We start from the raw sequence: 27,912 nt of genomic DNA on the forward strand, positions 1-27,912 counted from the left end.
TACCATTCCAAACTCTCAGCCCCTTAAAAGTTATCTCAAGGACAAACTCCAATAATACCAATTTTCAGTGCTAATTTTGACTATTGCAGATTGAAGACTGAGCGCTACTGAAAAGAAGGGAAGCTCAGGAGGGTATAAGTGAAGTTTCTGAGAGGAATGAGAAGGGCCCGTTAACGCCTCTTCACATAGTAAAATAAATGTAAACTGGCAAAGGCCAGGCACAATGTCCTTATTAGGCTTTTTTGTTTTCCCAACATCTCCATGCCCAACACATGCTTAACAGCATAACACTTGCTCAACAGCAACTGAACAACCTTCTTCTCCCCTCTCAGAATTATAAAAAAGACCAAACTCAAGTTCAATCATTCATCCCCCAACACCAGACACAAAACTACTGCCAAGTGCTTATCCAGCTTCTCCTTAAACACTTCCAGTGACAGGAAACATACTACTCATGAGACAATCCATTATATTTTTAGAAAATTCTTCGTATGTATCCAAATCTGTCTCCTTGTAGCTTTGTATCCAAAATGGTCTTTGAAGTCAGACCAGTGTTTGAATCTTTGGACATTCACTGGCTCCAGTGATCTTGAGCTAATTGCCTTTTTGAGCCTCAGTTTCACTATTAAAAAAAAAAAAATCCTTATCATGTAAGATTACACTAAATAAAGTGTCTAGTACAGTGCAAGATGGAGTTATTAAGGGTTCAAGAAATATTGGGGCACCTGGGTGGCTCAGCTGGTTGAGCATCCTCAGGTCATGATCTCACACTCCGTGAGTTCGAGCCCCGCATCGGGCTCTGTGCTGACAGCTCAGAGCCTGGAGCCTGCCCCAGATTCTGTCTCCCTCTCTCTGCCCCTCCCCTGCTCATGCTCTGTGTCTGTCTCAAAAATAAGTAATAAAAACATAAAAAAAAAAAAAAAAAAGGAAATATTAAATGGCACCCTTACCCTTATCTACATTTCCCTCTTCTACATGACAAACCTCCAATTATTTGTAATGATTTCTCAAACCACACCTAAATATACCCTAGAGGCTAAATATCCCCCTTGCCCCACCCCCATTCTTGTCATTCCTCTTATAATGCGATTTCAAGTGTCTTTTTCTATTCTAGTAATCATTCTCTGGATGCATTAGAATTCATCAACATTAAAAAAAAAAATTTATCAATATTATACCAAAAAATGAATACAGTATTTCTAGGTATTAAGGTTTTCCCTTTTACTTTGGATACTGCATATAGACCAAGGAAAAAGGAGTTTTAAGGGACAGCTGAAAATATCTTTTAACCCACGCTATGCTTAGAGTTAACTACATAATTTTTCTTACTAAATTAAACAATCACATCTCTTCGTCTCTTTTTTTTTTTTTTTTTTTCAACGTTTATTTATTTTTGGGACAGAGAGAGACAGAGCATGAACGGGGGAGGGGCAGAGAGAGAGGGAGACACAGAATCGGAAACAGGCTCCAGGCTCTGAGCCATCAGCCCAGAGCCTGATGCGGGGCTCGAACTCACGGACCGCGAGATCGTGACCTGGCTGAAGTCGGACGCTTAACCGACTGCGCCACCCAGGCGCCCCCCCTCTTTCTTTTTTTAAAGAAACAATACAGCAGATCCAAAATATGAGAAATCCTTTCATTTTCTTACCTAAGTTTTCAGGTACACTTGATCCCATAACAGAGCAAAATTAAAAAGAACAGCCATACCATTCAAATAACTTTTTAAAAAATAACCTTTACTTTTTTACACATGCAGCAGGGATTCTCTGGTTTTGCCTACCCAGATCCCCTTCCCCCTTCTTCTGGTTAAACACATACACAACCCTGAACTCTGTATTATTCCACTGGTATTTTCAATCACACAGTCATGCCTATCCAACTTCAGAAGTAGCCCAGTGATTAGCTGCAGGGCTAGGGAAGCTAAAAAGTGTTGATCAGAAGGGATAAATATGGGCACCGGGGAGAGGAGAAGAGTATTCTCTATTTGCTAGCTATAAAAATTGCAAGTCTAGTTTTATAACTACATGGAGGAAATAGAGCATATAGAATCAAGTTTCAGTGACATCATCTAAATCCCTAGATCCAGCCATGCCTGAAACCGCGACCACAACTTAGCTTTCTCAGTTACACAGGCCAACTTTTTGTTTTGCTTAAGCTCACCTGAATTGTTGCTGTGGCTGAAACTACAAGCTTTGAAAGGTGTATTCAATTTCAGAGGCAAAAAAAAGGCATTAAATGACGTAGAGTCACAGATTTTTAGATATGGAATTTTTAAAATTAATTTATTTTGAGGGAAAGAAAAAGAGAACTCAAGCCAGGAAGGGGCAGAGAGAGAGAGACAGAGAGAATCTCAACCAGGCTCTGCACCATCAGTGCAGAGCCCAACTTGGGGCTCAAATCTACAAACTGTGAGATCATGACTGGAGCCGAAATCAAGAGACCAACGCTTAAACAACTGAGACACCCCGGCACCCCTGGAATTTTTTTTTCTTTACTTTTATAACCCCATCACAGACAACAGCACCTGGCACATAAAAGGGGCTCGAGTATTGTTTTTTGATGAATTAAGAGATCACAGTGATCATCTGATCCAACCTCCTCATGATGGTTGAGTCACAAAGCATGTTGTTGGTAGCAGAACCAAAACACCTGCCTTGGTTGGGCTTATAGGTCCATTAAAAAGCTCTTTTCATTGTATGTACTAACACGAAGAAATGTAGTCACTTGTTAAAACCAAAAGATAACAAAACCTACTACCTTTCTCTTCTTTCCTAACACAAGGCCTGAAAATCCTCACAACAGCAGCATAGCTAGAGACAGAGCACATTTATTGCTATAGAAGCCTTAAAAATTAAAACTCTGGCGCTTACCTCCAGGGCACACACATCCTTTAGCTTTTTCATTCCCCAGGGTGTATTTACTATGCTCACTGTCAGCCTCTAAACTTTTCCTGTGGGAACTAAGCTAACAAAGTGACCTCACCTTATCCCTCATCCCATATTCATCTAATAAGCCATCATTAATATTCCTATACATCTCTGTAATTCAGATCCTTAAAGTATAATAGTGTATCTTAAATTCAAACTAGCTCCTCCACATAATATATATCACTAAGAAATCCTAGGATCTACGTTTTTATCATGACGTTTTGCCATCTTACAAGTCTATTTATTAAACATTGAGAAACTTAAATTTTCATCTCATCGGCAAACAAGCCACTTTAACAATCTGATTTGCCTGTTTACTCACTAGCAGAAGATAGTAAAAAAAAAAAAAAAAAAACCTGAAGTCTCCAAAATGAATTAGCATTCCATAAATTTTTATTGATATCAGTCTTTATATAAGCAGATCTTTCTAGGTAACCTCTCAATTTAATTCTTCAATTGGTTTCACCAAGTAAAGCCCTAATTTTGAAGTCAAGCTGCTTTCTAAAAAATAAACAGATATAGAAATTTACTATTCATATGATCTTGAAGGTTGAAAGTCATGACTTCTAAATTTAAGACCACCACTTACTCCACAAGAATAAAGTAACTTATAATACACAGCACAAACTTTCATAATCCAGCTTTGTTCAACAATGCAGCACAGTGAATCTGAAACACTCTAGGAATTTCTGGTCTTCAAATTAAGTACCAGAAGACATAAATTTGAAGAGTGTCTTATTTCTCATATCCGAACTACTAACTCACTTCTCTATACACCTTAACACATCATGATCATTCAGTGATCAATTCATCTTTAACTTAGCATTTGTAGAAACATAGCTTTTCTTAAATACTTTCTTTCCTCTTTACATCTAATTAATAGATTAAATTAATAAATAGATTAAAGCACTCATGGAAACTTAATTATCAAAAACTAAATAATGTAAATCCTTGAAGACTTACTTTGCACTTGACAAACCTCCAACTGAGTTGAAAAGATTGCCCATCATTGTACCTAATCTGCATTTGCTGTTATTTAACAGTTTGACCACAAAGTATTTCTTCTCTGGCTGGACTGTCAGACAACTGAGGTTGAGCCAAAACCATTTCAGTTAGATAAATTACCATACCTCTGGCTGATGACGCACTAGACGTTAAACTTTTATCCAGGGAATGCCTATCCTAATACAATTTTATTATGTACAGGTTTCCATAGTTGCAATAATTTCAAAATAGTACCAAAAATCGCATGAAGAAAAAGGTTTAAACACAGGAAAAATAAGCCTTCATTAGATTTCACAGTGCAGCACTGCTCCTACTGTTAAAAGCAATTCACACTCTGAGAAACAAAATAGCAGTAAATAAACAAAAATTAAAATTTATAACTCAATCTGCATTTATTAGATCCTGCCTGGGTAATTTAAAAGCTGCATTACATTAATCACTGAATTACAACTTCAGGTATAGAAAGGCTCAACTTTTATACTAAAAGAACTCAAGACTAGGGTGAATTGACTTTCCCAAAGGCACACAGATATGCGAGCTAGGACTCCTGACTCTCCCCAAGCCCTGACAAGTACTATTTCCACTGCCAGATACCATCCACTTTGGATATATTAAGCATATATTATTTTCTTCCCAACATGCAAAATAATCTATTGCCTTAATGTTTAATCTGTTTCTCAAAAAATATTTTTTTCATTAAAGAATTTAGGTATCTTTCCAACACACTTAAGACATTTCATGCTACTGCACAAAAAACTCAAGACTTGTGGCAAAAGAAATACACTGACCCTTCTAAAAGATCAGTTACAATATTCCTGTTTCCAAACTTCCACAATGGAATTGGCTTTGAACTGAAACATTTAGAAGACATGCATTTTTTAATGCGCAAGCCCAAGATACATTTTGAGTATGCCAAATACCTAGGCACAAAAATCAAGTCATACATATCTAGCTATAAGGAAACATTAACTTAGAGGAAGAAAAAGTTCCTTTTTTCTAATGTGTTGAAACCTATGTCACAGCTTCAAATTGGGAAACTAACGTTGGTAACTACTGACCAGAATTTTTTTTATATAAAAATTCAAATAGCTAGGGGCACTGGGTGGCTCAGCCGGTTGGGCACCAGAGTCTAGATTTCAGCTCCGATCGGATCGTGATCCCTCGGGTTTGTTTGGGATTCTCTCTCTCCCTCTCTCTGCCCCTCCCCCCCCCACTCTGTATCTCAAGATAAATATTTTTTAAAAATTCAAATACCTAAGAAGCTTATCACTGGCCTCTTATAAAGGGTGAAAAACATTTTAATAGAATATATGTGTACATTTTCTTAAATTTCAGGAAAAGTCTCCTTTCAAAAAATCAATTAAAATGTGTCACATGTTTAAAAGACATCTAAACCGCTAACACATATGAAGTACACCAAAAAAGGGCAAAGACTTTTGCTTTGCTTTGTTTCCTTAAAGTCTCCATGCAACTGAAGCTGAGTTACTACTTGCGGCGGATAAGACGATTTTCACATTCCTTCTGCCTCCAGCTAACGTTTCTGATAAGAGCAACAAGAATCTAGGAAGGTGTGTTTAATCCAATTCCGAGCTCAGTCCTTCCTTTCGTGGGGCAAATTTGGAATAAGCCGTCCATGAACTGTGGTGATTTTAAGATTTGTTTTACTTGAAAGTAAGGGTCGTGTTCACACCTACCAACACTTGTTTTTTTGACCGAAGAGCTAAGATCTGTACTGAGCAATAATCCTAAAACTGGGTAGCAAAGCATGCGCACCATGCCTGCCAAGAGTAAAAATTTTGAAATTAGACCTCCAGGCGAACTAGGGTGTGAGCTCCAGGGCATAATTTGTCATTCAGTTACGGCTCTGCTCAGGACCCAGGTGAAGAGAGACCCCGGCGGAACCGACGCAACAACCATCCTGCGACCGTGACCAGCGCGCAGATGCTGCGGGCACAGGGGCAGAAGGGAGCGGGGCGTCCCGACGCCGGCCAGCAGCCGGAGGAGTTGAACTAACAAAGAGCTTATCGCGCACCGAAGCCCCCCGGGAGCGGAAGCAACGCCGCCCCGCCGCCCCCGCCGGGCTACCCTCCCCAAGTTCAGGGCCGGTAGACGACTCGCACGCGGGGCCTGCAGCCAGGCCGGAGCCGGGTTCGCGGTCGGGATGCGGGAAACAGGTAGGGCAAAGAATAAAAACCCCGAAGAGAAGAAAGAGCCGGCGCTTCCCGACGCGGTCAGCGCAGCAGCAGAGGGCAACGAGGCGCGCGGAAGGCCCCGGGGCCGAGTCCCCGCCGCTCGGCCCTGCTTCCCAGGGAGCCGCCAGGCACAGCGGACAGGGCGCCGCGCTTTGTTACCGGCTGTGAGAAGCTCCGGCCGCCGCCGCCGCCGCCATCGCCCCCGCCCCGGGGCGTCGCTTCCCGGCGGTTCTCGCCTTCCTCAGCCGAGTAGTCGATCTCCCCCTCCTCGGTCTTAAGGCGCTTGGCCTGGCTCTCGTACTCGCGGTCCTCCTCGTACGCCTCCCTGGGAGAGGATGAGGAGGAGGACATGGCGGCGGCCGGAGGGACCGGCGGGCAAGCGGGTGGGGGTGGCGGCGGGGCGCGGGCCTCGGACGCCGCCGGCCAGTCCCCGCCACTGGCCGCGTCTCTTCAGCGAAGGTCTGCGCTGCCGGGCCGTCCGCGGGGGCCAGGCGCCCAGGAGCCAGTGGGGGTGCAGAGATCGGGCGGGATGAGGGGGCGCCCCGGGAGGAGGCTCCGGAGCGGCCGCTCCCCTTTATTACGGAGCCAACATTCAGCCTCTCCCTCCTCCTCCTCCGTCTTCGCTCCCAGCCCGGGGGAGCGAATCTAAGGATGGGGACGCGACTGTGGCTTCCGGTCTTCCCTCCTCCCCTAATCCGCTCCCCGCCGCCCAGGCCGAGCCTCCGCCCCCGCTTTAGCTGCCGGCGCGCAGGATCGAATCCAGCCGCAGCCCGCGGGAAGCGCCCCTCAGCCTGTGTCCCGCTCGCTATTGGCAGGGGGAAAAGTCGACCAGGCTTCCAATTGGTTGCAAGGGCTGTTCGTCAAGTGCCGCCCACGGCTCGGCCTCGCCCCCCCCCCCCCCCCCCCGCGCCTTGTGAACTCGCCGCTGGCCTGCCAGTCCCGAGCGCGCGACGTCCGCAGCGCGCTGTCCGGGAGCCGTTGCTGCCCAGCGGCCGTTAACGTTGTTCGGCTCCCCCGAAGCCAGGCGCTGAGTGAACCCGGGTGGTGACGAGGCGTGCAGTGAAGCCAGGGCTGCGGGTGTTAACCGCCCTCCCGCTAATTTAAATGCTTTTATTACTTCTCTTCAGAAGAGAATGAGGAAAACCTCTAAAATCCCTGCAGATAGACCTCGCACAGCCCTTAAAACTACAGAGGCTGAGGGGAGGAAAGGGTTTGGAACCATCAAAAGTAGCCTTCTAGGAAGAAGCCTTAAGTGGTGTGCAAAATCTGATAAAAGTGGGTGCACCCTGTCCGCCCCTAACTAGGTATTCGAGAACAGCAGCCCACATTTCCATTTAGCAAGGTGCCAGTCAGAAGAAGACGCTCCACATGGGTGAATGTCAGTTTGATCACTTAACACTCATTTGTCATCTAGACCCTTCTTTCCTGACAGTTATAAGGGACTGGTCTATAAGTTCCTGCTCCAGTTAAATGTTTTAAATCTCCCATATAATATGCCATGCTTCTTCCCAGCCCTTTCCTTTCAGGATGATCTGTTTATTTCACATCATTTATTCTTGAAAGATACATACAAAAGCCTATCAAAACCCTTCAGGCCACAGCTCACTTCCTCTGTGGAGCCCTGAGGATTCTTCCAAGCTTCTGGTTGCTGTTTTCTCTTTTTGCAACAAGGCCCTTTTATACTTAACCTCCTAGAGTGTTCTAGAAACGCTGGAAGACGAACTTTGCTCTTTTCATCTTTGCAAATCCAGTTCCTGTGCAGACCCCTGGCACAAGTTAGGTACTCAGCAATGCTGAATGAGTGATTCCTAGGAAATAAAGGTCCAGTATCTTTCAGGAGAGAAACTGGAAAATCTAGCCCAACCTAACTGCCCTCTGTGACTTAACCCTTGGAGGATTGTCTAGGATCAGGAGTCACTTGAGTGTTTCCATCGTCCTTGTCCCTCAGATGCTCCCCTAAATGTGGCTCTTCCTTTCCTAACCATGTGGATTGTTTCCTCCTCCAGCCTAGTTCTCTCATTTCCAAGGTTACTTCCTCCAAATAAGCCGTTTTTATTTATTGCTGGCAATGCTTTAACATATACTATTTTATGTTTTATAATTTACACTGCCTGTCATTTTGGAAAACAATTGCAAGTTTTTCACAGCACCATACAGCTTATAATCAGACACTTGTGCAGTTGCAAGTGTCTACTGACAAAATAGAACAACAAAAAATTTTAGAAATGTATTTTTTAAATTAAGATAGAATGGAAGTGGACAGAAGAAATATCAAAGGGGGGAGCTGCAGTGCTAGCTACAGAGCAGAAATATTATTGGCAGAGCACTGTGAAGAATGAGAAGAGCCAAAAGGAAGGCCTTATACAAACTTTCCAAATATTTCATAGTAATGGTGAAAATGTTTTAAATTCTCAAAACCTACCTCCAACCCGTAGATTATACCAACTTGAAATGCAGGTCTCACACCAATCCATAAGGAAACCCAGCCTTACTGAACTTTGTTGCTATACTGTTTACTAAGAGAGGGTAGGAATCAATATGTACCAGCATGAAACTTCATCTTTTGATGAATAGCTCACATCAAACTGTTAAGTAACAAAACAAAACAAAACAAAAACTAAGACGTAAAAATGTAGAAAGCATGTTTAAAAAACATAGATCAGTATGTTGGCCATGGGTTATCTGTGAGCTTGTTGCAGATGAGTTGTTCAGTGACAATAAGTCCTTCGATAAGGAAAATGCTAGCTAGCTCATCATTCTACCATGAGAAGAGCTAAAGAAGGAGGGCATAAATTATACTCTGCATGGTTTAACTTAGATGAAATAAAGAAATTACTTGCTATCCAGTAGCCAGAAATGCCTAAGAAACCCAGAAACAGCTCCTAAATGCCATGACTTTCTGGAATTTCTGTTGCAGGACACATAGCTTCAGTCTTTTGGCTGATTGTCTAAATGTTTGATTGGATTGGCCGCTGTTGATTAGGGTAAGAAGCAGCCTTGAACTACCATTGCCACAACTCAGAGTGGATTCAGGGGTTATACTAGAGTGAGAGACAAGTCCAGAGGAGCCCTGGGGAAATCGATAGTCAAGGTCCTTTATCTAACCCCGAATTGCCCTTTAGTTTTAAATCTCCATGCTGACTATGTAATTTATAAGATACTGTGCCAGGTGATGAAGGGACCAGAAAACTATATGAGATGGTCTTTGCCTTCTCAAAGCTTGCAATCAAGTCGAGGAAACAAGGCACATGTAATATACATGCAGTAATAATTACAGCCGTTTACAATGTGCCAGGCACTGTGTGAACCACTGTTAAGGGCCATGTGAACAAATTCTGACAGAAGCCCTCTAACAGGCATTATTATTGCTATGCCCATTGTATGATTAAAAAAAAAAAAAACAGTGTAGGAAGGGTTAAGGGACCTGCCCTAGAGACAAAGTAAACCAGAGAGCCGGTATTAGAACCCAAGCAATCTGATTCCAAAGCCAGTATACTTCATCAAGAAGAATGATTGAATTATTACATTTTTTTTTTTACTGCCATCAGAACACAGATCTTATAGTCTTTTATCATGATGCTAATTTATTCGCTAATTTCTTTTTTTTTTAATTTTCTTTTTTTAACGTTTATTTTTGAGACAGGGAGAGACAGCATGAACGGGGGAGGGTCAGAGACAGAGGGAGACACAGAATCTGAAACAGGCTCCAGGCTCTGAGCTGTCAGCACAGAGCCCGACACGGGGCTCGAACTCACGGACCACGAGATCATGACCTGAGCCAAAGTCGGATGCTTAACCGACTGAGCCACCCAGGCACCCCTTATTCGCTATTTTCTACCAGGGCTTATGCAGGTGTATGTCTAGAAAGAGGTGAATAGATTATAATTTTCACCATTTTCATTGGTATAAGGAAATTCAATTTGCCTCCATAAGAAATTACAAATATAATACACTGTTTTAGTATCTTTTTTTTTAATGTTTATTTATTTATTTTGAGAGTGTGTGTGTGTGTGTGTGTGTGTGTGAGAGATAGAGAGAGAGAGAGAGAGAGAGAGAGAGGGAAGGGGGGAGGGACAGAGAGAATCCCAAGCAGGTTCCATGCTGTTTAGTGCAGAGCCCAACACAGGGCTCAAACTTGGGGTTTGAACTCATGAACCATGAGATCATGATCTGAGCTGAAACCAAGAGTCGGACACTTAACTGACTGAGCCACCCAGATGCCCCAATTTAATGTTCATTTATAAATTTAATTTCTATAGAAAAAGGCTCAAAAATCATGAGAAAAGTATCACAATCTTATGATGGATACCTCATTTGAACCAGAGATGCAAATTGTGAACTTTTCATGCCCAAACTCAATTTTCAATATTGCTGCTATTTTTTAAAAGTTTTTAAAGTTTTATTTATTTATTTTGAGAGAGACAGAGAGAACATGAGCAGGGAGGGGCAGAGAAAGAGGGAGAATCCCAGTCAATTAGTTCCTATAAAATCAATTAGTTCCCATGAAACTTTGTCAAATCCAGAATATGTTTGTGATGATACCACTGCCATGTTTCACAGAGATCCCCAAGAAAGGGCACTGTGGTGCTGTTACCCAAGCTAGTCCCTTTAATTTGATCCACATTTGGTTTGTTAGGGTCAAAAGAAGCCACTGTTCCAAGAGGATGCACCCCGCAGGAAGCGCCCCGAGCACTATTAGCTCACTGTGTAGTCAAGTGTAACCACAGTGGTATTCTTTTTCAGTTGCTATCATCATGCACATCTCCTTTGGGGCTAGAACTACAACCATGTTTGGCCTCTTTAAAAATAAATAAATAAATAAATAAATAAATAAATAAATAAATAAATAAATAACAATCTGTGATAAGTCAGCAAAAATAAAATAGATTAACCTTACAGAACTAGCTCATATACCAAATAATGATAGGTAAAGTTCAGATTCTTGTTATAGCCACTTAGTCTTAGAAATAATACTTAAACTATTTCCACTTCTAACTCCTGTGAATTGAGGCTGCTTCACACATCTTTAAAAATAATTTTTGTAAGTAAAAAGAGTCAAATCATGGCATTTCTATCCACAGCTGAGAGTAAGTAGAATCTGTCAAAGCAAATTCACCTTGCGTATGAAAATATAGATAAAACAAAATTAACACGTAGTTGCTAACACTTAACAAAAGGGTATTAAGTGCTACTGATCATTCCCAATTGTGTGGAATGTGAAATAGTTGGTAGTAATCAGTAGTTCTTAATACCTTTTTGTTGTTAAGTATGAGCTCTTAGTTCTTTTCTGTCTTTTTTAATTTGAGAAAAATAAAAATATCTTGGAAATGGCCCACTTCACCCCATCAGGGAAGTTTCGTTAGTAGGTAAGTTACTAATTCACTCCTTCTTCCTTCCTGATCTTTGATGCTAAAAATGACCACTCTAAAAATGACAAGGAATACTACAGATAACACATAAACTAGGTTTTTCAGGCCTTTTTTTTTTTTAATGTTTTTATTTATTTTTGAGAAAGAGAGACAGAGCGCAAGCAGGGGAGGGACAAAGAGAGGGAGACACAGAATCTGAAACAGGCTCCAGTCTCTGAGCTGTCAGCACAGAGCCCAACACGGGGCTCGAACCCACGAACCAATGAGATCATAACCTGAGCCAAAGTCGGATGCTTAACTGACTGAGCCACTCAGGCGCCCCTTAGACCTGTTTTTTGACCTTTGCTGTCTTCAGCTTTTTTGGCCTGGTGGTATCGTTGCATTCTGAATATATTAGGGGACATTTGAATCAAATAGAATAGATTTTTAACAGAATTGTATAACTGTTTCCCTTGATACTATGTACTTTCCCAAACCATCGTGGCACTTTCCCCACCACCACCCCTAAGACCAGAAAATTAATAGACCACCTTTGTTTTAAGACAGAAGAAAAGTGTTTTTTCCATGCATCCTAACCACAAGTCAGCTACTGAGTTTGGCTAGGCCTGTGCCATTCAATACAGTGGCCACTAGTCACACATGGCTACTTTTATTTAAATTAGTTAAAATTATGGGGCGCCTGGGTGGCTCAGTCGGTTGAGTGTCCGACTTCGGCCCAGGTCATGATCTCACGGTCCGTGGGTTCAAGCCCCGCATTGGGCTCTGTGCTGACAGCTTGGAGCCCGGAGCCTGTTTCAGATTCTGTGTCTCCCTCTCTCTCTGACCCTCCCCTGTTCATGCTCTGTCTCTCTCTGTCTCAAAAGTAAATAAACATTAAATTAGTTAAAATTAAATAAGATGTAAAATTCCGTTTCTGAGTCACACTGGCCACATTTTAAGTGACCAATACCCACATGTATGACTGGCTGCTGCTTTTGACATGCTGGACTGGACTGTAGCGTAGGGAATGACTGTCTCATTCATCTTTGCGTCTTCGTCACCTACAACGTTGTACAGAGAAGGCACTGGCTAGACATTTATTGGTCTGAATTAAGCTTCTCTTTCACATACCTCAAAAAACGGACATAAAACAAAGAATGGAAGCTTTGCAAGATATGTCTATGTGTATGTCTCAAAGATTGATCTATAATTTGATTTGCTCCTCACCCATATTTGAAATGAGCTCACTTAAAAAATATAATTACAGGGCTGTCTGGGTGGCCCAGTTGGTTGAACGTCCGACTTTGGCTCATGGTTTGCGAGTTCAAGCCCCACATTGGGCTCTGTGCTGACAGCTCAGAGCCTGGAGCCTGCTTCGGATCCTGTTCTCCCTCTCTCTCTGCCCCTCCCCGGTTCATTCTCTCTCTCTCTCAAAAATAAATAAAATAATAATAATAATAATTACATTTTTCAACCAACTAAGCTCATTTTGTACACTGGATATACCAAAATGTGTATGATTTAAATTCATAGGCGTGCCTGGGTGGCTCAGTCGGTTGGGCTTCTGACTTCGGCTCAGGTCATGATCTCGCGGTTCATGAGTTCGAGCCCCACGTTGGGCTCTGTGCTGATGGCTCGGATCCTGGAGCCTGCTTTGGATTCCGCGTCTCCGTCTCTCCATGCCCCTCCCCTGCTCATGCTCTGTCTCTCTCTGTCTCAAAAATAAATAATGTTAAAAAACATTAAAAAAAATTTTTTTAATTTAAATTCATAAATCAACCAATTGTATTAAATGAGACACATCTAATGAAAGAATTCCTATTGTGAATCCTCTTCAAAAGTGAAAATTCCTTTCACAAAGCAGTCACTCTCTGATTTATCTTTAAGAATGTCATTACATGAACATCAGAATTTGCACCAAAAGAAGGATTAGGCAAGCAAAAATAGTTTTCTTTAAAGGTGCTATCATAAGCATCCAAAGCAAGGGGCGCCTGGGCGGCTCAGTCGGTTAAGCGTCTGACTTCGGCTCAGGTCATGATCTCGTGGTCCGTGAGTTCGAGCTCCGCGTGGGGCTCTGTGCTGACAGCTCAGAGCCTGGAGCCTGTTTCGGATTCTGTGTCTCCCTCTCTCTGACCCTCCCCCGTTCATGCTCTGTCTCTGTCTCAAAAATAAATAAACGTTAAAAAAAAAATTTAAATAAGCATCCAAAGCTAAAAGTTTGTAGGATAAATTTACTATTATTACTACTTACAAATAAAATAACCAGCATACATAGCACTTAAATATGTACGAAGCAGTTTCATATATCTTGCCTTATTTGATTTTCACAGAAACTTTATGATGAGGTAGACAGGGTAAGTCCTTACTATCTCCATGTGGCAAAGTTCAGAAAAGTTAATCTTTTGTCTCTAAATTGCCATCTTCTTTCCAGTATAACAATGAGGACGTATGAAGTATTTTTTTGTAGTGATTAGATTGGAATTGGAACTTTTAATTTTTCTGCCCTATTTGGATGGAACTACTTTCTTAGGAATATAATATTTAATCATATAATATGTGTGTGTGTGTGTGTGTGTGTGTGTGTGTGTGTATACCTGTTCAGAGAAGGCCCTCAATAAATACTTGCTAAATAAATCAGTGAATACATGCATGATCCTGAAAACACAGACTCTTATCAGTTCAAGTTTAGTTTCAGAGAACAGAATCCATTCCAGTTAGTTTAAGCTGGAGGTATTAAAGTACTTTAAGAATAATGGAGAGTATTACTAGAATGATTCTCAAAACCCCACCTCAGAACTAGGATACCAAAAGAGCTGTGCTCTCCCTCACTCAGACCTGACAGCTGCAGAACTGCACCAACACGGCCGCTGTCTGGCAGCCACCAGAATCCACTTCCACAGCCAACCCCAGAGTCCTACGCTACTAACCATCACCCGAACCGGCAAAATGGATGCCCCACCTCAAGCTTCCCAATGGTCACAAAGCTAATGACTGAACGCTAGAACCTATACAGAAGAGACAATGCCTCCGCGATCATGGCAGCAGAGAGGCAGCCTTCCAGGGCTTCCGTGGAAGCCTCTGCTAATTGTTGAAACCTAAGTACTTCCATGGTAATAGCTGCAAGAGAGTCTGGAGGGTGTCATTTGTGCTTATCAGCCTCTGCAGCACAGGAAGCATACTCCAAAGCGAGAAGGAGGATGTAATGACTGCCAGGTGCAATCCTCTGTATCCTCCACACTCACCTAAAGAAATCGATCTGTTTTCTTAGATTGGTGCTTTCAAACTTCAATGTGCATATAAATCACCTGGGAATCTTATGAAAATGCAGATTCCGACTCAGTAAATTGGCATAGAGCCTACAATTTTGCATTTCTAACAAGCTTCCAAGTGCTGCTGCTGCTGCTGCTGATGTTGAAGACCACATTTCGCATAGCAGCATGTTAGATACGTCTCCTCCACCAGGCTGCCTAGTGAATGCAGTGTGCTGAGGTAATGATTCCCTTCATCCCTTGGGACAGCTAGGTGAGGCTATGGGCACACACAGACTCCAAGCCAGTTGGCTCCAGCTTCCCTCAGTGTGTCATGCAAGTACTAATATTTTTTCCCTGTACTGTGATGTGGGAAGCATTGAACTATTTGAATAAACATGTCAGTTACTGAGTCTTCGCAAGTAGTGGCCAATTCATGTGCTCTTTCTGGAATCTTTTAAAAATATTAACTATTCTTGCAACAAGTTTAGAGAACTAAAGATATCTGTAGTCAACTTACATATCACCAAGTCAACTCTTATAATGAAGATTTAGAGTGAGAAAAGATAATATTGGTATATCATGTTATCTCAAGCAAGGTCTTTAAGATGGCTTCAGCTCTTCTGCCAATGACATCAAAATGACCTAAGGAGGGAGAGGAGAGAAAGTCAATCTGCTTGATTATTTCTAGAGTGCAATGGTTTTTTGCACAAAAGAAGGGGAAATTTATAAAAACAATATTTGGAACTGTTTCTTCATAAATACCAATGTGTACATCTGCAATTTAGACCTAGAAAATCTGTGTGTGTGTGTGTGTGTGTGTGTGTGTGTGTGTGTGTGTCCTGCAGACAGTAAGACAAACTCTAATCCTTTTAAACCAGGTGAGGCAACAGTTTTAGTCAGTCAAATTGAGTTGTTGTTTTTTTCACAAGCAGCAACTTTTCAACCACTCTTTAAATCCCTTCTCTGTCCCCAACCTCCCAGCCTTATCAACCAGCTAGAAGTGGAGCAACTCAAAGTGTAGTTGTTGGGTAAGAAAAGAAAAGAGAGGGGCGCCTGGGTGGCTTGGTCGGTTAAGCGTCCGACTTCGGCTCACATCATGATCTCACCGTCCGTGAGTTCAAGCCCCGCGTCGGGCTCTGTGCTGACCGCTCAGAGCCTGCAGCCTGTTTCAGATTCTGTGACTCCCTCTCTCTCTGCCCCTCCCCTGTTCATGCTCTGTCTCTCTCTGTCTCAAAAATAAATAAACGTTAAAAAAAATTAAAAAAAAAAAAAAAAGGAAAAGAAAAGAGAGAATTTTGTAGTCATAGCCTTACACGGAGAGCAAGCCTGCGAGACCTGTGGTGTGGGGTCCTGAATGGTTGGGGCACCATGGCTGTTGTAGGCCCAGGGATGGAGGGCAAGGAGCTGAGATCCCCAAAGATAAATTTCACCCAGTTCACAACTTCAAAAGATTAAGTCTGCCCAGTATTGTTGTGGGGAAGGAAGATTGCCAGTGACCTCCAGATTACCAAGCCCCAGCCTTAGAAATTCAAATAGAAGACAGAGAAGAGTGGGTTAAAGAAGATAAATGATCTAGAAATGAAATGGTCTGAAGAATCAGCTTGTATTGATTGCTGTTTACTGTATTCCTGGTTCTTTGAAGGGATCTAATTATGACATGCCAGACATCCCCACAATTCAATCCTGAGACAGATTCAGTGATTCATAATCCAGTTGACATCATTGCCACATTGGGAATGAATCGATTCTTACTTTTAGACACCCACAGCTACATCAATTCTCTTCTGCATTTTCAGCTGGACCTACAGCCACCTCACTAAAGACTGCATTCCCAGCCCCCTTTGTAGCCGGGTGTGGCCATGTGACGACGTTCTCGCCAGCGGAATATGAGTAGGTAGGATGGTGGAACTTAAATCCCTTCTCTGTCTGCATGATTTGCTTAAAAAAGATATTGTTTGCCTCCATGTTCTCTCTTTCCCTTCCCACATGCTGGAGTGCAGATGTGGGATTGAATTAGCTTTCACCATGCAGAACACTATAAAAGGTGGCAGAGCAGCAAGATCGAAGGCACTAGGTCCCTGGATGATTTTTATGGAGCAAAGCCACTCCACAGCCTGAACCACATACTTCCAGACTGTTACATGAGAAAGACAAACTTCTGTTTTGCTTTTATGACTTAGTTTGGGATCTCTTGGTAATGACAGTGTCTAGCCTGTACCTAACATACCTATGTTAGCCCCTCCAGGGAGGGATACAGGATTGCTGGAAACCACAGCTTAAAAGAATACAGATTCTTTTACACTTTACAATTTTGTGCCATATACACATATTTCCTAGTTATTAAAAATTCATCAATTGAGGCACCTGGGTGGCTCAGTCGGTTGAGCGTCTGACTTTGGCTCAGGTCATGGTCTCACGGTGTGTGAGTCGGAGCCCCGCATCGGGCTCATTGCTGTTGGCACAGAGCCCACCTCAGATCCTCTGCCCCCCTCTCTCTACCCCTCCCCAGCTTGCTCTCTCTCTCTCTCTCTCTCAAAAATAAACATTAAAAAAAAATTTTTTAATTCATCAACTCATTAATTTGTTAGTGCCTTTGTATCCTTGTCAAATTAAACAAAAACTAGAGTTACCTTGCTAGAGAACTCTCAGCACAAAATTACAGCATTAGAAACTGGTTAAAGGCAAATTTTAATTGGCTTTGAGAAACTAATAATAATAATTAATGTATCTTGCCAAAGTTAATGTTTATAAGGTCCCCCTACCAAGTTTAAGAGTCGTTAAAAACGATAATACCCTTTACTGAGGTCATTTTACTCATGAGAAATTAATTCAAACTAATACAGAAGCCATCTGTATGAAAATTTTCATAATGTTGTGATATCTAAGAGTGGGGAAATCGTTACATAAATCGTGATCGTCAACTGGATGAAATAAGTGATAATTATAAAAAACTTGTAAAAATAAAGAAGGATTTAATAGTTGTTAAAAGCATAATGTGTGTGTGTGTGTGTGTGTGTGTGTGTGTGTGTGTGCACGCGCGCGCACGCGCGTACAAGGGTTTCTCAACCCTGGCACTACCGTACTATTGACATTTTGGATTGGATAATTCTTTTTTTGAAAGGGAGCTACACACTGTAGTATGTTTGTTGAACAGCCTGCTCCCTAGATGCCACTAGCACCGACCTGTTCCTAACAGGGACAATCAAAATGTCAGCAGACCTTCCCAACTGTCTCCTGGGGGACAATCTCCCCTAGCTGAGAATCCTTAGTAGATGAATTATGTGTATCGTGCATATTCTGTGATCGTGGTTATATAAAATATAGGCACCTATGGACAAAGGTGGAAGGAAATTTAGAAAAATTAAAAAGATGGAGCCCCTGGGTGGCTCAGTTGGTTAAGCGACGGACTTCGGCTCAGGTCATGATCTCGCGGTTTGCAAGTTCAAGCACCATGTCAGGCTCTGTGCTGACAGCTCAGAGCCTGGAGCCTGCTTCAGATGCTGTGTCTCCCCACTTTTTGCCCCTCCCCTCCCACTCTCTCTCTTTCTCAAAAAATAAATGAACAAAAAAAAATTTTTTTAAGAAAAATTAGGGGCACCTGGGTGGCTCAGTCAGTCAAGCGTCCAACTTCTGCTCAGGTCATGATCTCCCAGTTTGTGAGTTTGAGCCCCGCGTCAGGCTCTGTGCTGATAGCTTGGAGCCTGGAGCCTGCTTCGGATTCTGTGTCTCCCTCTCTCTCTGCTCCTCCCCTGCTCATGCTCTCTCTAAAATAAATAAATGTTAAAGAAAAATTAAAAAGACATCTTTAACAGGGTGATGAAATTACTGAAGCTTTTAAACATTCTCTTTAATATTTTGGCAGTAAAAATATTAAGAGGGTTAAAATAAAACTGAGTACTGTTATGATTCACAAACTCTTCTTAAGAGTTTTAATCTTTAAAGATTATTATACATTTCATTATTAGAGATAATTTTCTTTTTTTGTTGTTAATTTTGAAAGTTTTTATTTTAATTCCAGTTAGTTAACATACAGTGTTATATTAGTTTCAGGTGTACGATATAGTGATTCAGCACTTCCATACATCACCCTGTGCTTATCACAAGTGCAGTTCTTAATCCCCATCACCTATTTCACCCATCCTGTCATCCCCTCCCCTCTGGTAACCATCAGTTTGTTCTCTATAGTTTAAAAAAAAAAAAAGTCTCTTCCTTGGTTTGTCTGTCTTTTCCTCTTTGCTCATTTGTTTTGTTTATTAAATTCCACATATGTGTGGAATCATATGGTGTTTGTCTTTGACTGACATTTCATTACCATCATACTCTCTAGCTGCATCCATGTCATTACAAACGGCAAGAGATAATTTTCACCTTCCCACTATAGTCGTATCATCAAAAGAAATTCCTCAGATGGTTGCAAAATCATTTTTAAGGGAGCCAAACTGATAGGTGATTCAGATGCGAAAGGACACAATAACCCATTAATACTGGAAATGATTCTTATTCTGCAGAATGCTTCTTGGAGCTAGCCCACATTCAAAATTCCCACTGATTTCAAAAGAAACTTTGTGCAAGAAAAAAAAAATGAATTGAGAATTATTTCATCACTGATCCCTATGATTTGAGTAAGAACTTAATGTTGTGTTTGGCTTCAGCAAGAAAGTCACTGAAAATATTTGGACGATGCCCAATGTAAAAAAAAAAAAAAAGTATTAGGGATTACAGCATCTAATATGCAGAATACTTTACAGCACTTGTCTTATATAATGGATGTGAACACAAGAAATAGAACCTCAGTTATGAACATGTGCTGAGTAATAGGGCAAGTGTATAATATAGGACAAAGTGTAGGCTACTCTAACACTGTAGGATTCGGAAAGAAAAAAACCATTGTCAACACTTATACAGCCATTCTCTTCCTTGCTCCATTAGTACAGATGATTAAAATGATTTTTGAGGGGCGCCTGGGTAGCTCAGTCGGTTAAGCGTCCGACTTCGCCTCAGGTCATGATCTCACGGTCTGTGAGTTCGAGCCCCGCGTCGAGCTCTGTGCTGACAGCTCGGAGCCTGGAGCCTGCTTCCGATTCTGTGTCTCCCTCTCTCTCTGACCCTCCACTGTTCATGCTGTGTCTCTCTCTGTCTCAAAAATAAATAAACATTAAAAAAAATTTAAAAAAAAAGATTTTTGCAAGTCTCAAAGACATTGTTCTGAAAAGGAATCTGTCTGAGAGGCAGGTGATCCGGTGGACCTACTAAGCTTTGGCACAGGTGGGGATGTGGGTAGCTGATACACACCTTCTCCTGCTCTGCGATGTAAATGTGAATCTATAAACAAATACAGGGGTGTTTGACACTTGATTCAGTGAGTTACATTTTGAGCCTTGGAGAATTTGGAGGCTGAGAAAGAAAGGAAAAGAGAAGATTTCAAGCAAGAATCTGGGAGAGCAGAGTGGAAGGCATGGTTTCTCACCTCTCCACGTCTACTCCACCCCGACCTACCTGTTCCTATGGACTCACTAGGTCCTTGCAAAAAGAAGTGTTAGAATTAGAAGCTGATGGGGTGCCTGGGTGGCTCACTCACGTAAGCGTCTGACTCTTGGTCTCAGCTCAGGTCATGATCTCACGCTTCATGGGTTCCAGCCCTGTGTTGGGCTCTGTGCTGACAGTGCAGAGCCTGCTTGGGATTCTCTCTCTCCTTCTCTCTGGGATTCCCTCTCTCCTTCTCTCTGCCCCTCCCCCACCTGCGCTCTCTGTCTCAAAATAAATAAATAAACTTTAAAAAAAGAAGAAGAAGCTGAAACTTTCTCATGATACTTCGTTGGATTGGGCACACACAGTGCTGTTTTGAGACCCAGGTAAGAAAGGACAGAGTGGGCTGAGGGCATTGTCTTCATTTCTGAGTGGATGGAGCAAATCATGCCTACCAAGTGCCTGTAGGTCAGAGCAGCAGAAAAGCAGAATTTACATGGCAGGTCCTAGCAACAGGGTGGGTGCCTCCTTCAAATAGATTTTGAAGAAGGGACTTCTACCAGGAGATGGACCACCACAGGAACATGAGCACGTTTGTTCCTAAGCACATGTAAGAAACTCATTCACAACCCCCAAATTAATTAGTGAAGATTTTATGGGGGAAAGTTATTGAAGTCTTTTAGGTAGGCATGTATTGTTAATGTGACTTCTTTGGTTTCCATGGGCTGAACAGGTATGAGAACATTCCAACTACAGCTGGCTTACCACAGAAAAGTTCCCCACTCATTCCCAATTTATATTCCATAGGTACTCCTCACTTTATAAAATTGTATTTCAGAAAAGTTGACTATAAATAAAATGTAAAGCAAGTAATTTTTTCTCATAGGTAGCTATTTTTGGTATAATTTACATACAAGGTAACCATTAAATTATTTTCTAGTGGAGGAAAAAATTCCAATAAATGGGACTGAAAACTTTTGATAAAGGGGGACATTGAAATGAAATGCCAGGCTGGGCATTGACAAGTCAATAGGGGCACATGCCCTACTCAAATTATTCCTCTGCTATTAGCCTCTGCCAGTCTCCATGTTCATAATTACCAGATTAAAAAAAAATTTTTTTAATGTGTTTATTTGTTTTTGAGAGAGAGAGAGACAGAGTGCAAGTGAGAAAGGGGCCGATAGCGAGGGAGACATAGAATCTGAATGCTGTCCGCACAGAGCCTGACATGCGGCTTAAACTCGTGAACCATGAAATCATGGCCTGAGCCAAAGTCGGATACTCAACCGACTGAGCCACCCAAGTGCCGCCACAACTACCAGATTTTTAAGCTGGTATTTACGGAGTCTAAAGAATGAGACTGTAATCGCATCATTTCTGCAGGTGCTGTGGTCATCACACCAAATTAAAATTTACTTAAAATTATGTAGAACAGGGGTGACTGGCTGGCTCAGTCGGTAGAGCACAGTCTGGGTTGTGAGTTTGAGCCTCACACTGGGTATAGAGATTACTTTAAAAAAACCTTTGAAGTGCTCGCTTCAGCAGCACATATACCAAAAAAATCTTTCAAGAAAATTATGCAGAATAAATCAGTTCCATCTTCATTCCAAAAGCTTAGAATGTTCGAGTGCTATACTCCCTATTAGGGGCCATGCTGGTCAGCACACAAGGACGAGATTCTAATCCATTAGTGGCAAATGAACCTGTTATGGACATCTCTTGTTTTTAACAGTCTGATTCCTCCCCTTTATGTCAGAACTCTTCTTTCCTGGGAGGAACCCACTCCCGTGTCTTAGGTGGGGCTGAACTCTCACTCACATGGCCATCGTCGCAGAAGTGTGCAAGCGACTAAGGCAGGCCAGTCAGAGTTCCTTGTTTCTTCAGTGTCATTGCTCATTTCAGAGATGTATATGTAACCCAGCAGAACATACCAGAATTGCTTCCAGGAGTTTTTGGTCAGAACTATTCGGAAAGATTCTCCTTTTCGTTCCATCTGCTAAAGTGGGAGCATAGGCATCTGGGACTGAAGAAGCCCAGAATGAAATTGCAAGAGATAAGCAGAGCTAGGCAACAGGCCTGATGACACCATTTGAACTCCTGGATCCAGTTATGCCTGAAGCCAGATTCGTGATGTCTCCCCTTTCTTCTCCTACCATCCATTCTGGAGGAGGAGGCTCAATGGCTTCAATCCCAAATCAATTTCCCTGGCTCATCAAGAGTAAAAACTCCTACCACTTCCCAGTCCTGGGTTCCTGGGATTTGCTTCTGGGCAGTGGTGCCAGTGAAGCAGCTGGTGAGGCAATAAGAGTGTGCAAGCACACGGTTCTTTACTTTCATTCACTTGGGTCAAAGTCAGGGAGAGAGACAACAGTGTAGAAGTATCTAGAAGCCCTCTCAAGCCCACAGGATCTAGGTAATACTTTTTATAAACAAATAATTTTCCTAATGACATTATTCTTTTATCTGTTATCAAATCACTTCCAAAACTCCCCTCCAGATAGTCTCCCATGGTTTAGTTAGCTACACTACCTGTGGCTTTGCTGCTAATTGTTACTTAATTTTTTGCATGTGCTCTTGTCATTATCACAAAGAAGATGTCCCATCGTCAGAAGACCTGTGGGTAGGGGTGCCTGGCTGGTTCAGTCCACAGAGCACGCGACTCTTGATCTTGGAGTTGTGAGTTTGAGCCCCACGTTGGGTGTAGAGATTACTTAAAAGAAAGAAAGAAAGAAAGAAAGAAAGAAAGAAAGAAAGAAAGAAAGAACACTTGTGGAGAAAGAGCACATCACAACTTTAATGAAGCTTGAACCATCCCAAGTTCAATCCCCACTGTGTGCTTGGCTCCTCTTGCCTTTGTGTTCACAAAAGCAGATATTCTGCAGTTCCTGCCCATTTTCCTTGTTTTGTCTCCAAAGCTTTTGGCTGACATGTTCATTTTGCCCTGAATTTACTGCTTTAACTTATTTTATCTTCACTGGCTAATGCAGATAGCTTTTCTTCCTCCTACATGATAGATTATCTCCATGAATTTCTCTTTTGTTTTTAAACTTTTTAATGTTTACTTTTAAGAGAGAGAGAGAGAGAGAGACAGAGTGTGAGTGGGAGGGGCAGAGAGAGAGAGGGAGACACAGAATCCAAAGCAGGCTCCAGGCTCTGAGCTGTCAGCACAGAGCCCGACACAGGGCTGGAACTCACAAACCTCAAGATCTGAGCCGAAGTTGGACGCTTAACTGACTAAGCCACCCAGGCGCCCTCCGTGAATTTCTCTTTTAGACCAAAATTGTCCATTCAACCCCCTGAACCTCCCAACTTTTATGAGCCAATAAATTCTTTTCCTTAGGCCTGTTTAGGTAGGGTTTCTTTCACTGACAAGTGATTCAAGCTCCTACCACGATGTGCTGACCCATTAAACCATTCTCGGGGGCTTTCCTTCCTACAGCCAGTTATTAGGATATTTGCTATCGCAGTTCCTGAGATTCAAAATGAGGTCAATTGGGAAAATTGAAGGAAAACATTCTAGTGTGACCACACACCTGTGCTTTCTCCCGAACACTAGTAAAATAACAGTAAAAGAATACAGCAAAGAGGTATTCGCCCCAACAAGAAAAAATCGGAGAGGAAACAGAAACAAAGACGATTCAACAAGCTTCTAAAAGATGAAAAGTGAATGGAGAAGTAATAACTAACCCAATGGAACAGAGGAAGTTGAAATCCAAGCATCTCAGAGGGGGATTTCCAGTGAATAATGAGCTAGAAACTGAGAGTCTCGGTGCTTGGACCACAAAAGGTAGAAGTGTAGGTGAACTCTAAAAGTAACAGGATTGGTGAGCTCTATGTGGAAAACGGTTGGACCTCTAGTCCCAGGTCCCCTTCTCCACGCTAAGGAGCCAGAGAAATGCCACCTCACAGGAGAATGGAGGTTTATCTTCTGGGAAAATTAACCCAAGAAGCTCTGGACTTGGAGACTAAGCCACATGCAGGGTGAGGACCAGTCATTGAGTTAAAAACTGGAGTATTAAGTAAGAAGTTAGCACTGACCTATTAGCTTAGGTCAGGTATGTCCCTGTCCCCTGCTCGGACGCACTCAGAGATTCTCCTCTGAAGAAACTAGACAGTCCCAGAGGAAAGACCTCCAGACACTGTCATTAGAGAGTCCCCAAATAATAAGGCTGGTTCTGGACCCAGGGCCCCTACAGCAAGGCTCTTCAGGCAATAAACCTTGTCAATGCACCTGGAGCTCCCAAAGAGCTTTTTCATGAATCAGTCTTAAAGATTAGTGGCCAGCCAAGGAAGCCAGACATTTGAGGAAAACCTGGAATATGAAAGAAATATCCCCAAGCAAACAGAAAATGGCAGCCAGAGAGTCCTTGACCCTGGAAAGAGTAAAGTCGAGTTACAGTCACTGCTTCTGAGGATGTTTGATCAGCAGAGTGAGCACTACTGTGCCCGAAAAGTCCCATATCACTAGGATCACATTCAGTTGCAAGTGTCAAAACCAGGCCATTCTCATATAACGAGAAGTTAAAAGTATTCAGCAATAGGCTGCTGGAACTCAAGCTCCAAGTTCAAAGATCTTTGCTTTGAACAGCACCTGGAATATGGTAGGGTTCAATAAATATTGATGAAATAAATGAATCTCTTCCTCTTTACTCCTTGGTCCCCTACCTCACCTCCTGCCTCTTTAAAAAAAAAATTTTTTTAATGTTTATTTATTTGTATGAGAGAGAGAGTGTGTGAGCAGGAGAGGGAGACACAGAATCCAAAGCAGTCTCCAGGCTCTGAGCTGTCAGCACAGAGCCCCACGTGGGGCTTGAACTCATGGACCATGAGATCATGACCTGAGCCGGAGTCAGATGCTCAACTGACTGAGCCACCCAGACACCCCTCACCTCCCACTGTTTGAAGAAAACTGTAACATCTCAGGCATATGAGGAACTTCTTACAAAAATGGAATTGTCTTCTAGTTCCCATTCTGCGCTACAGTATTTTCACATTGTCCAGCCAGCAAAGAGTATTATCCACCCTCTGCAACTCTCTGAATGACTAGGCTTTTTAAAATTTATGCCCCCCAAAATGTGATGAAGAAAAATAAATTGCACAGCCTTTCCTTCTGCCACTGCTGCTGGCTGCTTATGAATAGATCCTTAGTGACCACTGCCACCAGGAAACCACTCCTGTGTTCTTTAGGCTGAAGTGTTAAGGAGAAGGAGGTACAGCAGTTACAGTAGAGTGTGGTTAGAAGACCAGACAAGACACGGGTCTGAAGCAGGGCATTTTTAAATTTTTTAAAAATGTTTATTTTTGAGAGAGAGACAGAGGCAGAGAGAGGGGGAGACAGAGAATCTAAAGCAGGCTCCAGGCTCCCAGCTATCAGCACAGAGCCCAATACGGGGTTCTAACTTACGAACCATAAGATCATGACCTGAGCAGAAGTTGGACGCCTAACTGACTAAGCCACTCAGGTGCCCCTGAAGCAGGGCCTTTTTAAACAGCATTTTGACGTAGCCAGGTCCAAATAGCCTGTAAAATGTAAAATCACTATCTTTAAAATGCACCAAGTAATGGACGCAGCCTACATTCTTGACCTTAGCCTACCCTCTCTCAGCACTATTATCAAGACACTGTTTTCAAATTTAATGATGACTTTTGGAACTTAGAATAATAGATCCTGTTTGATATATTTTTTTCAGCCTAATTATATATCAGATCAAGATCAAAGATCACATAATCATGAGGTCTACAGGAAGTATCTCTCCTCTAGTCTAGGCCAGTATTTCTCACCATTAGAAAAAAAAAAAAAATCTTTCTCCTCTTTCAGTAAATACAAGGATCTCAACTCCTATAGAAATTCATTTCCTACTGGCCAAGGAGACTGTCAAGCTTTACTTTCTTTGGTTACAATATGAAATTTGTTGAACTAGCCAACCCAAAGTCTCTCTGTCTTAGCTTTTGAGCAGTCTCTGGGATAATTCAGTCACCAGGGTAGGTGCTCAGTGATGTCCTGAGGATAGTGGCTCAATGATGGGGACGGCAAAGTAGTAGGGGAGAGGGACCTCAGATCCAGGTGGTATCCGGGATCCTTGCTGGTCTCTACTGGGAACGGCTGGCATGGTCTTGTCCCTACATGATGAATTCTGAGTGCAAATGTTCCCTCCTCTCTGGCCATATGAGATATTAGGCAACCATCACTGATGAAGCTGCTGGCTTTGTCTATTTGTTTTTAGTCACAAAAATCTCCACGTGGGTGGCTCTTTGTCCTGGCGCAGGTGTGCTGCTACATGTTTAACAACTGTCTATTTCCAGGGGCGCCTGGGTGACTCTGTCAATTAGGTGTCCCCACTCTTGGTTTTGGCTCAGGTCATGATCTCACGGATTCCTAAGCCCCATGTTGGGCTCTGCGCCGACAGCTCAGAGCCTACTTGGGATTCTCTCTCTCCCTTTCTCTCTCCCCCTCCCCTGCTCATGCTATAAGTAAATAAATAAGTAAATAAATAAATAAATAAATAAACAAACAAACTTTTAAAAACCCCACAACTGTCTATTTCCAACTCACATCATGTCCTCAGGCCCATAACTGCACAGGGCCCTCCCTAGGGTGCCTCTTCTGGGACTGTGTATTTGTTACTCTGGCTATGCCCTCATGAATCCTCTTGAATCTCTGGCTGCTATGGAAGACAAGAGTGTCTCAAAGATCTCCTAGTGGTTTTCTCTGGTCTCTGGCTAAGTGGAGATGAGAGCCTGTGGTAGCTACGAGTAGACAGGGACTCCAGAGAGTTACATTGAGTAGATCCACGGTGGTGTCCCCACATCCACCCCTTCGGCCCTCTTCTCACGCAAGATTGTCACTGGCCAAGCAAGGGAGAAACTGAGAGAACAGGAAACTTTGCTTTCCCCTCCTGGTCTCAGTCTCCAGTAGCTGCACATCCATCTTGAGGGCCCCATTCACTTTTCAACAAATATTTACTATTGTCCTTTATGTACAAGGTACACACTGTGTATTTCAGGGAGTGCAATAGTGAACAAAAACCATGATCCTCATTTGTTCTCTGAGATTATAATCTAGCGCAGGAGAGGAGATGTGTATACACATTATGATTTTTTTATGTTTAATTATTTTGAAAGAGAGAGAGCGGGGAAGGGGAAGAGAGACAGGGAGAGAGAGAATTCAAAGCAGACTCCATGCTGTCAGTGCAGAGCCTGATGTGGGGCTTGAACCCACAAACCATGAGATCATAACTTGAGCCAAAGTCAAACGCTTAACTGACTGAGCCACCCAGGTGCCCACAAATTATGATTTTTTAGTGTTACTACCTTGTGTCAAAAGTTTCTAAAGGCAGATGAATCAAACCTCTTGTGTGGTCCTATCCCTCAAATACGTTGTAAGCATCTCTCATAGCTCACACAGCTTGCATTTGGATTAGTAGTAATTTGTAATTTAAAGAGATATGTTAGTCAGCATTAAAAGATATATAGACAACATGGAAAAATAAAAATGGTTAATTTGTTAAGGTGATGGAATTATGGGTGACTTTCCCTCAATAGTTTTGATTTATATCACCATTACATAGTGATGTTTATGAACTTTTTATGCTTTAAGAAAAGAAGGCTACAAATTATTGTCACCCACAACCTAGTGCCAGAGACTGATTCCCAAGTTTGCCTAGGTAAACCTCTGAATTAATCTCCTGAGGAGCTGAGAACTCTGTAGAACAGAGAACACTTC

At 42.3% G+C, this 27,912-nt stretch overlaps 2 protein-coding genes and 1 pseudogene across 2 annotated transcripts in view; 2 read left to right on the top strand and 1 right to left on the bottom strand.

Moving 5' to 3' along the window:
• Positions 1 to 6,475, bottom strand: part of HNRNPLL (heterogeneous nuclear ribonucleoprotein L like) — a 38,504-nt gene extending 32,029 nt beyond the window's left edge. The window contains exon 1 of the mRNA XM_086700398.1: positions 6,284 to 6,475. Coding sequence (XP_086556524.1) covers positions 6,284 to 6,475 — 192 coding nt within the window. The remainder of the gene's footprint in view (positions 1 to 6,283) is intronic.
• Positions 5,455 to 27,912, top strand: part of GALM (galactose mutarotase) — a 116,995-nt gene continuing 94,537 nt past the window's right edge. The window contains exon 1 of the mRNA XM_086700399.1: positions 5,455 to 6,106. Within this exon, the coding sequence (XP_086556525.1) occupies positions 6,094 to 6,106 (13 nt within the window). The 5' untranslated portion in view covers positions 5,455 to 6,093. The remainder of the gene's footprint in view (positions 6,107 to 27,912) is intronic.
• Positions 6,474 to 10,116, top strand: LOC147582342 (uncharacterized; annotated as a pseudogene).

Source organism: Puma concolor, chromosome A3, assembly GCF_028749965.1.
Source record: "Puma concolor isolate L17-30 chromosome A3, mPumCon1.1.hap2, whole genome shotgun sequence".
Classification (NCBI taxonomy): Eukaryota; Metazoa; Chordata; class Mammalia; order Carnivora; family Felidae; genus Puma; species Puma concolor.